Source organism: Oncorhynchus tshawytscha, linkage group LG17, assembly GCF_018296145.1.
Source record: "Oncorhynchus tshawytscha isolate Ot180627B linkage group LG17, Otsh_v2.0, whole genome shotgun sequence".
NCBI classification, from domain to species: Eukaryota; Metazoa; Chordata; class Actinopteri; order Salmoniformes; family Salmonidae; genus Oncorhynchus; species Oncorhynchus tshawytscha.
The window spans coordinates 8407225-8421240 of record NC_056445.1 but is presented as its reverse complement, the minus strand read 5'-3'; the positions used below and the strand labels follow the sequence as shown (position 1 = coordinate 8421240).

The following is a 14016-nucleotide window of genomic DNA, read 5'->3' as shown; positions in this document are numbered from 1 at the left end:
GATCCTCTCAAGCTCTGTCAGGTTGGATGGGGAGCGTTGCTGCCCAGCTATTTTCAGGTATCGCCAGAGATGTTAGATCGGGTTCAAGTCCGGGCTCTGGTTGGACCACTCAAGGACATTCAGAGACTTGTCCCGAAGCCACTCCTGCATTGTCTTGGCTGTGTGCTTAGGGTCGCTGTCCTGTTGGAAGGTGAACCTTCGCCCCAGTTTGAGATCCTGAGCACTCTGGAGCAGGTTTTCATCAAGAATCTCTCTGTACTTTGCTCCTTTCATCTTTGCCTTGATCCTGACTAGTCTCTCAGTCCCTGCCACAGAAAAACATCTCCACAGCATGATGCTGCCACCACCATGCTCCACCGAAGGCATGGTGCCAGGTTTCCTCCAGACATGATGCTTGGCATTCAGGCCAAAGAGTTCAGTCTTGGTTTCATCAGACCAGAGAATCTTGTTTCTCATGGCCTACGAGTCTTTAGGTGCCTTTTGGCAAACTCCAAGAGGGCTGTCATGTGCCTTTTACTGAGGAGTGGCTTCCATCTGGCCACTCTACCATGAAGGCCTAATTGGTGTAGTACTGCAGAGATGGTTGTCCTTCTGGATATCAGGAAGACCCAGATACAGACCGTGTTGAGGTAACAATGTTTATTACAGCAACAGAGGCAAAGGTACAGGATGGCAGGCAGGCTCAGGGTCAGAGGCAGGCAGAGTGGTCAGGCAGACGGGTTCAGGGTCAGGACAGGCAAGGGTAAAAAAAAAAGGACGAAGGGTGAGAAAAAGAGGGTCTGGTAAAAGACAGGAGCTGACTGGACAAACGCTGGTAAGCTTGACAAACAAGACGAACTGGCAACAGACAAACAGAAAACAAGGGTAAAGGTACACAGGAGATAATGGGGAAGATGGGAGACACCTGGAGGGGGTGGAGACAAGCACAAAGACAGGTGAAACATATCAGGGTGTGACACTGGAAGGTTCTCCCATCTCCACAGAGGAACTTTAGAGCTCTGTCAGAGTGACCATCGAGTTCTTGGTCACCTCCCTGACCAAGGCCCTTCTCCCCCGATTACTCAGTTTGGCCGGGCGGACAGCTCTAGGAAGAGTCTTTATGGTTCCAAACTTCTGCTATTTAAAAGTGATGCAGGCCACTGTGTTCTTGGGGTCTTAAGATGGTGCAGACATTTTTTGGTATCCTTCCCCAGATCTGTGCCTCGACACAATATTGTCTCGGAGCACTACAGACAATTTCTTCGACCTCATGGCTTGGATTTTGTTATGTCAACTGTGGGACCTTATATCGACAGGTGTTTGCCTTTCCAAATCATGTCCAATCAATTGAATTTACCACAGGTGGACTCCAATCAAGTTGTAGAAACATCTCAAGGATGATTAATGGAAACAGGATGCACTTAAGCTCAGTTTCAAGTCTCATTGCAAAGGGTCTGAATACTTATAAGGTATTTCCTTTTTTTATTTATATATATATATATATATATATATATATATATATATACATTTGCAAACATTTCTAAAAACCTGTTTTTGCTTTGTCATTATGGGGTATTGTGTGTAGATTGCTGAGGATACTTTTTTAAATACATTTTTTAACAACCTGTAATGTAACAAAATGTGGAAAGTCAAGGGGTCTGGATACTCTCCGAAGGCACTATATGTGTGTCTGTGCTCTCAAAGGTACAGTATGTGTCTGTGTGTCCGTCTTACTGTCTGTCTGACTGGGCTTGGCTTGGCTCTCTTCGCCTATGGAGCGGCTCCTGGCCGGCCCTCAGTGCCCTCGGATAACCACCCAGCTGCTACCCCTATACATCTGTAGAGAGGGAACAACAAAGTTGGAAAGGAGGAGAGATAGACTGGTGAGGAAAGAGGAGGAGTGTAAGAGAGGGAAGAAGAGGAGAGAAGGAGAGGGGAGATTGAAGAGGAGAGGGGAAAGAGGCTGTCAATATTAAAGTGCTCTGCTTTCTAATAATGTTTTCTGAAAATGTACTGACCTTGCTGAAATCTCTTAGACACTTATGTAAAATTACATGTGGGACAGAAAGAGCTTTTCTCATCATCTCTGAAAGGAATTTGTTTTTCATCTTCCTGTAGAATGGGAGTTCCATTGCTTGCTTCATTAAGTTCCTTGGGTTGACTTCTGTCCGTCCCTAACCTAATCAAACTATCTATGGACGACAGAGGATGGCATTCCACAACCTTACAAATGACTTACAAATCAATTAAAAAGATAGGTACATTAATCTCCATTGCTCATCAGTAGCTGGATTGGAATCCTAATCAGTATACTGAAAGGTTTAATCCTTCTTAGAGGAACGTAATATAATCAACATGTTGTCAAGCGGTCTCACTCTCCCCTCCCCCTATCCCTTCCTCCCTCTTTCTCTTGTTCCCTTTCCCCCTCTTTCTCTTGTTCCCTCTCTTCCTCCCCCCACTCTCTCTCTCTCGACACTGTGGCTAGGTTCACCCTGTCACTCTCCGTTGAGTAGCCTAAGACAGGCAGTGAGAGAGAGGTGGTTTTAATGAAATGTTTCCACTGTAGTAATCAAACAGTGACGGGTGCCTGTGCAGAAGGTTCCATGAGAGAACAACTAGGAACCATTTCTGCGTTATTTGATGTGCAGAATAAAAACATCCTGCTTAATGAAGCCATCGCTATACCAACATTGGACGATTCCCTCTAATTGGAGTCGCTTGGGTGTTTCCCTGGCGAAGGTTGCCATGGGGAAGTTATATAATTGGGGATTCCATTGGTGGATATCAAAGGGGAGAAGATATCGCTCTCATTAAGACGCCATAACACTGGGCCTCATCTGACTGTACACTAATTAGGTTTTAATTCAGCTGGGTGTTGTGTGTTTTGGTTGTACTGTATGGCTTCTGCACTCTGTAGGTTTGATATGAGTAATATGGAATGAAATTAAAGAGAGGACCAGTGTCTTTGTGGTAGACTTTTAAAGGATAGGTGGTGCGTGTATCATGGCTAAAATACCTTTTATGGTTACAGCATTACCTGGACTGACAGACCGCCGTGAACCAACGGGGACAGAGATACATTGGAAGCTAAACTCACTCAAATGAACACTGCATTAGGATGGAAAGCATATTCTATCCCTGTTGCCTTCTTTCCATTCTACAGTTTTTTTTGTGTTTGTTTTTACAATTCCTTTGGCACTAATTTCAGAACCTTGTGGTAGTCTTTCAAAACTCTAGACACAAAACTCAAAACGGTCATCACTTGTAACACAAGGCTGTCCAATGTTCAAAACACTGCATTGTGCGTTCGTATCTTTAAAGAAACCTTGCACTTGCTGAATCATTGGTTTAAATAATGAATTCATCATGGAATACCGTAGGAACATTCATTTCGATCACCAACACACAAGATACCGATAGTTTCACTGTGTAGTTGTTCGTACAATCATTAAATATTGTAGTACAAAATATGTGATACGTTTCATTATGGTACTACACGTAAATACATCACCGTAAAAGGACTAGTAAAGAGAATACTACAGACACAGTGGACAAACTGTGAACAAAATCTGTGGACAAACTGTGAACAAAAAACTAATTGAACAAAATCTGAAATGTATTGATGAAATACAATAAAATCACTCATAGGTTTCTTTGAATCAAAGCAAAAATAATTAGCTACAAAAAAATGAAAAAAAAATACAGTAAAACATCAACTGCAGTGTTCCTCACCTGGCTTACTGTAAAAAGCAAAACAAAGGGTTGATTACTGTACTCCCCTCAACCCTGTCTTGTGGATTTGGCCACAGGTTCTCATCCACATCACAATGGATGTTTTCATTAACCAAACATCTTGGGAAGAATCTTCGGGCGAATCCAGGCCTGACACTGGTCTGCCGTGATGTCATTGCATGCATCATCCATGGCCTGGAGAAGGGTGGCTTGTTTGTGAGGGCGCCTATCATATGCCTTACACCTCCATGTGGAGAAAAATTCCTCAATCGGGTTTTAAGAAAGGAGAGTATGGGGGTAAGTACAGGATGATAAATTGTGGATGGGCCTGAAACCATGCTTGCAGCATTTGAGCATGGTGGAACCTGACATTATCCCACACAATGACATAGGCCATGCCATCAGCTCTACAGACCTGATTTAGCTCATCAAGGAAGGTTACATTCGAACAGCGAATCATGTGGCTGCCTGCAACTCAATATATTGAGTATATAGAGTAGAGAGTTGTTGTTGGACCTAACATTAGAACGGGCAAGATGCGTAATCTAAGCAACTTTGACCGTGGTATGATTGTTGATGCCACACATGGTGATTCCAACATCTCAGAAACAGCTGCCTTCCTGGGATTTTTATGCACTACAGTCTCTAGAGTTAACAGAGGATGGTGCGATAAACAAAACGCATTCAGTGAGCGGCAGTTCTGTGGGCAAAAACACCTTGTTAATGAGAGAGGTCAGAGGAGAATGTCCAGACTCATTCAAGCTAACAGAAAGGCCACAAATGCTCAAATAACAGCTGATTAAAACAGTGGTGTGCAGAAGGGCATCTCTTAACGTACAACACTGTGAATAGTTCAGGCTGTGGTGGAGGCAAAAGGGGGTCCTACCCAGTACTAGATAGGTGAACCGAGTAAAGTGGCCGGTGAGTGTACAGTAATGTCAAATCTGAAAACATGTTCTGGAAAAGTGGTACATGGGACCATAGAAACAGTGTCTGATAAAGAATGATGATGGATTATTACATCCATAGATAATGTAGTCCAATTGGTTCATATTCCACGGTAATTGGTGTCAATGGATCTCGTTATCCTGAAATGTTCATGATCTTAACATGGAATATTGTTCGTCAGATTCCATAAACTATGCATTAAGAGTAATGCAACAGATCCTTATCATTTTGAGCAGTTGTATCAATGAATAGGCAGTCATCTCAGATGTAATGTGTGAATTTAATTTTAAAATGGTAATACTTTGATGTTAAGTTGTGTCATTTTGAACAGGTGATTTTAGTTCAATGAACAAATGATCTTAGCTTTATGTGTATTGTATCCAAGCAATTGGAAAAAGTGTTAGAGTTTTGAAAAATGTGCATTTTGATCATTGGTTGTGAGTTTTGTGAGTTTTGAAAAATTACATCAAGGTTCCGAAATACGTGCCAAAGTGATTGTAAAAAAACTGTAACGTAGGGTTCATTTGAGTGAGTATAGCTTCCCATGTATCTCTATCTGTCCCTCGCCCTGCTATCCCCTCTCCCCCCTCTATCACCTCTCTCCCTCTTGCTGAACACATTCTTTCTCTGATTAGGTTAGAGTGGAGCTCTGCTCATGCGTGCGTGTGTGTGTGTGTGTGTGTGTGTGTGTGTGTGTGTGTGTGTACTGTATGCACTCGTGTGTATGTGTGCGCCCGTGTCTCTGCCTGTGTGTGTTATTTTCCCCAGCATGAGAAAATGTCGCTTAAACTGAAGAAGGAACTAACAGAGTCACTGACCAACAACCAAAACCAAACAGGTGTGGTTTTAGGAAGATACTCGTGGTGGTGTACACTGAAAGTTGACTAGCAACAACAACTGGTACCTTAAAGCCACCCACCATGAGCACCTACTAAGCTTGCCCAAGAAGAGGCAAACAAAAGAAAACCCCCACAAAACTTAAAGACAGCAAGCAAACCAAAATCAGATAAATGATTGTTTGTCAAGCACTCAAAATAGGGAGTGCCAACTAAAGGTGCTAACCCTCTGCATCTATCAAGACAACTGGAGCACTGGCCAGTTAAATAGCACCTGACAACCAGCACAGGTGTAACACATACTAACTATGAGATGACACCAATCGGTGTGCCCTACATGCTAACGAGCTACACTGTACGTGCTAAAGTCCAACCTCAAAACCTAAATGGAAAAACCAAAGCCTGTAACACCTTCCCCCTTAAGACAACAAATATGTCCTATATTTTCCTGAGACAAGTTTGCTCACCACCAACAGAAAACAACTTCCACTTCACAACATGATCAACTTAAATGCGTTGCCTTCTCCAATGTAAACATGGAGTCTACTGGGTGTCAACAATTAAATGTAAGACAAAACACTATTGGCATTCTCTCAACCAGCTTCACCTGGAATGCTTTTCCAACAGTCTTGAAGGAGTTCCCACATATGCTGATTACTTGTTGGCTGCTTTTCCTTCACTCTGCGGTCCAACTCATCCCAAACCATCTCAATTGGGTTGAGGTCGAGTGATTGTAAAAGCCAGGTCATCTGATGCAGCACTCCATCACTCTCCTTCTTGGTCAAATAGCACTTACACAGCCTGGAGGTGTGTTGGGTCATTGTCCTGTTGAAAAACAAATGATAGTCCCTCTAAGCGCAAACCAACTGGGATGGCGTATCGCTGCAGAATGCTGTGGTAGCCATGCTTGTTAAGTGTGCCTTCAATTCTAAATAAATCATGACCGTGTCACCAGCAAATCACCATCACACCTCCTCCATGCTTCACTGTGGGAACCACACATGCGGAGATCTGTTTACCTACTCTGCGTCTCACAAAGACACGGCGGTTGGAACCAAAAATCTCAAATGTGGACTCATCAGACCAAAGGACAGATTTCCACCGGTCTAATGTCCATTGCTCGTGTTTCTTGGCCCAAGCAAGTCTGTTCTTCTTATTGGTGTCCTTTAGTAGTTTTTTTCAAGGCCTGAATCACGCAGGCTCCTCTGAACAGTTGTTGTTGAGATGTGTCTGTTACTTGAACTATGTGAAGCATTTATTTGGGCTGAAATCTGAGGCTGGTAATTCTAATGAACTTATCCTCTGCAGCAGAGGTAACTCTGGGTCTTTCTTTCCTGTGGCGGTCCTGATGAAAGCTAGTTTCATCGTAGCGCTTGATGGTTTTTGCAACTGCACTTGTGTTTTTTTAATACATAATAGGGACTTGGTGTCACTACTTCCGCCCGAAGTTGGTCCCTCTCCTTGTTCGGGCAGCGTTCGGCAGTCGACGTCACCGGCTTTCTAGCCATCGCCGATCCACTTTTCATTTTCCATTTGTTTTGTCTTTGTTTTCTACACACCTGGTTTTTATTCCCCAATGACCTGTTCATTATTTAACCCTCTGTTTCCCCCATGTTTGTGTGCGTGTTTGTATATAATGTTCAGTTCGTTAACTTGTTGGCTGGTATTGTGTGCCGGGTTCGTTATTTCGCCTGTTATTTACGAGTGACCGGTATTTCACACACCTTTAGTATTTGTTTTATACTGGTGCTGTTCATGGAATAAATTACCTTGTACACTCATCTCTGCTCTCCTGCGCCTGATTCCATGCACCAGTTACTCTCAGCCTGACAGAAACACGCACCTCAAATGGAGTCAGCAGGAGCAGTTACCCCGGTACTAGGGGTTGAGAAGTGCGTCCAGCAGCATGAGGCGATGCTACAACATCTCGGCACCACTATGGATCACGTCCTACAGACTTTGGAGCACTGGGAGAGAAGAGGAGTTCCTCCAGCGCCTCCACCAGCACCACCAAGGACACCACTGATCACCCCTCCTTCACCTGGTTCCAGTGGGATTCGGCTCTCCCTTCCGAGGGAGTACGATGGGAAGGCAGTGAGATGTCAGGGTTTCCTACTCCAACTGGAACTCTACCTGGCGACCATGCACCCGGCTCCTTCGGGCCGCGAGAGCATGTCCACCCTCGTCTCCTGTCTCTCAGGGAAAGCCCTGGATTGGGTCAACGCCGTATGGGAGGAAGGAGGAGCGATGCTGGACCAATTTGAGTAATTCGTCTCTTGCACCTGAGGCAGGGGACGAGGAGCGTACAGGAGTTTGCATTGAACTTCCGGATCCTGGCCGCCAGCGCGGGGTGGAACCACATGGCCCTGATCGATCACTACTGTTGTAGTTTGCATGAGGACGTCCGTCGGGAGTTGGCCTGCAGGGTCCGCTCCAACGCCCATGGAGCTGGGAGGTGCTGCAATTAGGGCGACCGGAGGAGGGGCCGATCCATGCACCATCTGTGGCCGCAGAGGGCACACTGCCGGTCGGTGCTGGGGAGGTTCCTCTGAGAGTCGAGGCAGCAGGCAGGGCACTCTCGTGTCACCCCAGGTGAGTTGGCACCAGGCTCACCCAGAGCCCCCTGTTGCTCACATGTATGTGTTTATTAATTTTCCTGAGTTTCCCCCGCATTCCCAGCATAAGGCGCTTGTAGATTCAGGCACAGCTGGGAATTTTATTGACAGATCATTTGCCCATAGTTTAGGGATCCCCATTGTTCCTGTGGATATGCCTTTCCCTGTGCACACCTTAGATAGTCGACCATTAGGGTCAGGGCTAATCCAGGGAGGCCACCGCTCCACTGGGCATGGTTCCGCAGGAGGGTCACAAGGAGAGAATCAGTCTCCTCCTTATTGATTCTCCTGTGTTTCAAGTGGTGCTGGGCCTACCCTGGTTGGCCTGTCATGACCCCACTATTTCGTGGCAACAGGGGGCTCTCACGGGGTGGTCACGAAAGTGCTCGGGAAGGTGTTTAGGGGATTCCGTCGGTGCTACTACGTTGGAAAGTCCAGACCAGGTTTCCACCGTGCGCATCCCCACTGAATATGGCGATTTGGCTCTCGCCTTCTGTAAGATGGCGGCGACTCAATTATCAACCCCATCGACGGAGGGATTGTGCGATAAATCTCCTGGTAGACGCAGCAATTCCCTGTAGTCAGGTGTATCCCTTGTCGCAAGAGGAGACGGCGGCTATGGAAACGTATGTCTCCGAATCTCTGAGGCAGGGGTACATTCAGCCCTCCATTTCACCTGCCTCCTCTAGTTCTTTTTTGTGAAGAAGAAGGATGGAGGTCTGCGCCCGTGTATTGACTATCGAGGCATCAACCAAATCACTGTGAGGTACAGTTACCCGCTACCTCTCATCGCCAGTGTGATTGAGTCAATGCACGAGGTGCGTTTCTTCACAAAATTGGATCTCAGGAGCGCAGCCTGGTGCGTATCCGGGAGGGGTACGAGTGGAAGATGGCATTTAGTACCACCTCAGGGCACTATGAGAACCTCGTCATGCCGTACAGGTTGAAGAATGCTCCATCAGTCTTCCAGGCTTTTGTAGACAAGATTTTCCGGGACCTGCACGGGCAGGGTGTTATGGTGTATATCGCAGACATTCTGATATACTCGCTACACGTGCCGAGCATGTGTCCCTGGTGCGCAGGGTGCTTGGTCGACTGTTGGAGCATGACCTGTTCTTGGTCGACTGATGGAGAAATGCCTGTTCTTTCAACAGTCCGTCTCCTTCCTAGGGTACCGCATTTCCACTTCAGGGGTGGAGATGGAGAGTGACCGCATTTCAGCCGTGCGTAATTGGCCGACTCCCACCACGGTAAAGGAAGTGCAGCAGTTTTTAGGGTTTGCCAACTACTACCGGAGGTTTATCCGGGGTTTTGGTCAGGTGGCAGCTCCCATTACCTCACTGCTGAAGGGGGGACCGGTACGTTTGCAGTGGTCGGCTGAGGCGGACAGGGCTTTTGGTCAGCTGAGAGCTCTGTTTACCTCGGCTCCGGTGCTGGCTCATCCGGATCCCCCTTTGGCGTTCATAGTGGAGGTAGACACGTCCGAGGCTGGGATAGGAGCCGTGCTCTCTCAGCGCTCGGGTACGCCACCAAAGCTCCGCCCCTGTGCCTTCTTTTCGAAGAAGCTCAGCCCGGCGGAGCGAAACTATGTTGTGGGGAACCGGGAGCTGTTGGCTGTCGTCAAGGCCTTGAAGGCGTGGAGACATTGGCTTGAGGGGACTAAACACCAAAACAGGTGGCGAGGAGAGCGAACCCTCGCCAGGCAAGGTGGGCCATGTTCTTTACCTGTTTTGTCTTCACCCTATCCTACAGACCAGGTTCCCAGAACGCTAAGGCAGACTCACTGTACCGGATGTATGACACAGAGGAGCGGCCCATGGATCCCACTCCCATACTTCCGGCCCCTTGCCTGGTCGCACCGGTAGTGTGGGAGCTGGAAGCGGACATCGAGTGGTCGTTACTAACAGAGCCCACTCCCCCCCAATGTCCAGCTGGGCATCTGTACGCTCCGTCTGCTGTCCGCAACCTTTTGATCTATTGGGCCCATACGTCACCCTACACCTTGGCATCAGAGCCAGATCGAGGCTCCTGCGGTGGGTGACTGGTTTAGGCGCGCTGAGGAGACCTGGGACACCTCTCATTTGCACCTTCAGCGGCCCGTGAGGCGCCAGAACCTGAGCAGATTGCCACCGCAGTGAGGCCCCGGTGTTTGTTTTATACTGGTGCTGTTCGTGGAATAAATTTCCTTGTACACTTATCATTGCACTCCTGCTCCTGATTCCATGCACTAGTTACCCACCGCCTGACACTTATCAAATAGGGCTATCTTCTGTATTGTTGGGGATGAATCAGAATTAGTTGGGTAACATAGATAAGATGTTTTATTTTCATAATATGCTTGTGAGATACTTGTCATTTAGAATGTATCTTTTTGTACTATAGTGTTGGCCGTTTGCAGTTATCCTTTCTCTGTCAGGGCTCAGTTACTTGGGCCCCAGAAAGGGGAAAGGTCAAGCTTGTCTTCATATGTAAACATATCTTTTAAACCATGTGAAGGGATGATTGAGGGGGAACCAATTATCTCTTGGCTCCACAATGTCTGTGTGCCAGTCACTCCCTATGTGCCAGTCACTCCCTATTTTTCTCATCGGGGAGAGGAGGATGACAGTGTCTGGAACCATTCTATGTTCCCTCTGAGGTTGACCTTAACTTGACCTAGAGGCTCACTCTCCTCTCCGTGAGCTTGTCCAGGAGGGGTTGTATTTGAGATGGGGGTGTCTAGTATTGACAATTGATATATGCCATTGGATGAGGTAATGTACCAAGAACGAGATAAGAGCTTTGTTTAGGAGACCAAACTGAACGATAATTTATAGCCAATGCTGTCTGGCTATGGGATACTCCTCTCAGAAGTAAAGTCTTTCTTTGTGTAAATGTTCCTAAAGAGCTGTGGTTTGTCATGTCGTCTAGGGGGGGGTGGATCTTTGCTATAAAAGATCTCAGTTGCCATTATGTTGACCACTCTCAACTTTTCATTAGAGATACTGAAATGTTGAAAGTCAAAATGCTATTGCAAAAGCTTAATTATTATTAAAGGTGAAGATTAAGCATAACTCTGACTGGTGTGTGATTTTCTCTCTCATCATTTGGTAATTAAGGAAATTTCCACGACAGTATACCACCCCTACTGTACCTTGTCACAACACAACCGATTGGCTCAAATGCATTAAGAAGGAAATAAAGTCCACAAATTAACTTTTAACACGGCACACCTGTTATTTGAAATGCATTCCAGGTGTCTACCTCATGAAGCTGGTTGAGAGAATGCCAATAGTTAGTAAAGCTGTCATCAAGGCAAAAGATGTCTACTTTATTCTACAATGTAAAAATAGTAAAAATAAAGAAAAATCCTCGAGTGAGTAGGTGTGTCCCAACTTTTGACTGCTACTGTATATATAAATGATGTTCTTATTTATAGATGCCTAACTCTCACAAGTAAAAAAATAATAATAACTTGCTTACGTTTCTATAACTCGTGTCCTCTTGGAACGAGCCCAAACAATACAGAACGTGCAGTCAAAATAAATTGTGAGCCAGGGCAACACACTAGCTAAACGCAAAACACAAAACCTATTGACTGCTCACCCTACAGTCACTTTCCTCTCGTGATTTCCCTCAGTGGAATTGCCTCAGGGAAACGAGTTGCAGTGCACGTGATGGTTAAGTGAAACTGTTTGCCTTCTCTTGGCTTTGGGCAAAGGACCATCGCAGTCCACCAGAACCCTGCTGAAATGTTTGTCAAAGCAGGAATAGGCTGCAAAGGTGCAACCGGCACAGCTTGGTTTGGTTTACCCGTCCGCTGGCAAACAAGATTTGTGAATGTATTTACAAGCAGCACGTGTTTGTGTTTATCAGTCTGTGTGTGTGTGTTTGTGCATCTCTGTGACGTTAGCGCTTCATTCATTAACACACCCATAACCTAGGTCAGTTGGTTCACATTGATCTGTCTGTCCATGTCTCAGGATCTGAGCTGCAGCTAATCAGCTCTCTGTCCTCTGGGATTGTCTCCTGGGGGCCATTCAATCCTGCCTCTACAATGTTAGCGCTCTGCAAAATGGTTGACTCTCATAAACACATCACTTCCTCCCAGTTTCTGATGGCTGCATTTGTAACCTGGCAGCTCACGTCCACACTCACTTTGCTCACGCAGTTGATAAACACAAGCACACAGTCCAAGTCAACATTCACTCCCGTCGGCTAGTAATAATAAGGTGTACCGGTAACATTTGGAGACTGTCAACTTCCATGACGGTCTATGATATCTTTATATTATTTTGTGAAACACATGATATGAACAGATCTCTATTTTGATTAATAACATAGCTAAGCTTATGAGGCATAAGATGAGACATCCATACATGCATTCAAAGATAATGACAGCAGTAATAGCCAGAAAGCGTTGTGCTGGGAAGAACAGCGTGATTTGATTGGTCCCCCCGGGGAGTGTGGCTGGATGCAGAGTGGCTCGGTCAGTGTTGATTGGTTCTCGGGAGATCCTGCTGTGACTGGTCCTGGGGAGAGTGTTTTCTGTTTCAGTGGGGCGCTGTCCGGTAGCTGTGCGTGTGTGTGTGTGTGTGTGTGTTCAGCCTGTCTGGGAGCTAAAGGAGCTCTTCCCAGCCCAGCGAGCATCCACCCACTCACAGCTGCTCCCCTCCAACACTGTGTGTATGTGTGTGTTTGTCTGTGTTTGTCAGCGTGCGTCTGTGTAACTGTGTCTGTGTGTGTGTGTCCATATTTGTCCATTCTTGTGTGTGAGTGTGTGTGAGTGTGTCAGTGTGTGTCTCTTTATCAAAGCTCTGCATACCTGTCCAGACGTTCTGTCCTATTATCAGTGGTACTCCCTGGAGTCTCTGTTTGAAGGTCTCAGCTATAAGCCTGCTGGCTTCTGCTGCTGCCTCAGACACAACTTTACTTTCAGACCGAACAGAACTAACTTCAGCCACTTGTTGGTATCGCTGTTGGCCTATTTCATGTGTGTTGTGTTTGTCCGTTGATAGGCTGATGATGATCAAAAGGTCTATTCTAACCTCTGCTCCTGTGTGTGTATGTGTGTGTGTGTGTGTGTGTGTGTGTGTGTGTGTGTGTGTGTGTGTGTGTGCAAGATGGCCCTGTGATCTGGAGGATGCTGACCTACCCCCCCACACGGAGAGCACTCCTGGTGGGATGTGGTCTACAGATGTTCCAACAGCTCTCTGGGATCAACACTGTCATGTGAGTACACAGCCTTTAGTATCTTAGTGGCCTGAGTGGCCCCTTGCACATTGGATATGGTACTGGCACTGATCTGTATATACTTGTATTCTCGTGTTTTTTAAATCTTATCTTCCTGTTCCTCGTGTCCTTTTTGTTCATTTTTTTCTGCACTGTTGGGAAAGAGCTTCGCAAGTAAACATTTCACGGTACTGTTTTACGCCTGTTGTGTCCTGTACACGAATAACTTGGAAACTTGGACACTTGTTGGTTAGATTTTCCACATTAAGGAGATTTGTCTTATTTAACTCTGCATGTTGGGAAAGAGCAAGTCAGCATTTCACTGTAAGGTCTTCACTTGTTGTATTTGGCGCATGTGACAAATAAAATGTGATTTTGATTTGATCTGTGGGTGAGGCCCTGTTATAGACTAGCGTCCTGTCCAGGGTGTGTACTTGTACATCAAGCTGCCTCACGCTACCGAAACAGGAGATCTGCTCCGGCTCCTGTGCGCCGTTTCGGCTCCCACAAACCAAGGCACTTGTGCAAGTTCGGTGGACTAACATGCCTAAGCTACAGCTCAGTGAGGTAACATGCTTTTGAATAAGCTACATTCATATTTACAGAATCAACTCCGTCATGTGAGTGGGACGGTAACATGCCTATAGCCTTTAGCTTAGTGGGCTTACACGGCCCTCCGACTCATGTCGAATACC

The 14016-nt window shown here is 46.2% G+C and overlaps 1 protein-coding gene across 1 annotated transcript in view; it reads left to right on the top strand.

The window, feature by feature from the left end:
• Positions 1-14016, top strand: part of LOC112216788 (proton myo-inositol cotransporter) — a 69362-nt gene that overhangs the window by 35013 nt on the left and 20333 nt on the right. Inside the window, exon 4 of the mRNA XM_024376857.2 lies at positions 13213-13321. Coding sequence (XP_024232625.2) covers positions 13213-13321 — 109 coding nt within the window. The remainder of the gene's footprint in view (positions 1-13212; positions 13322-14016) is intronic.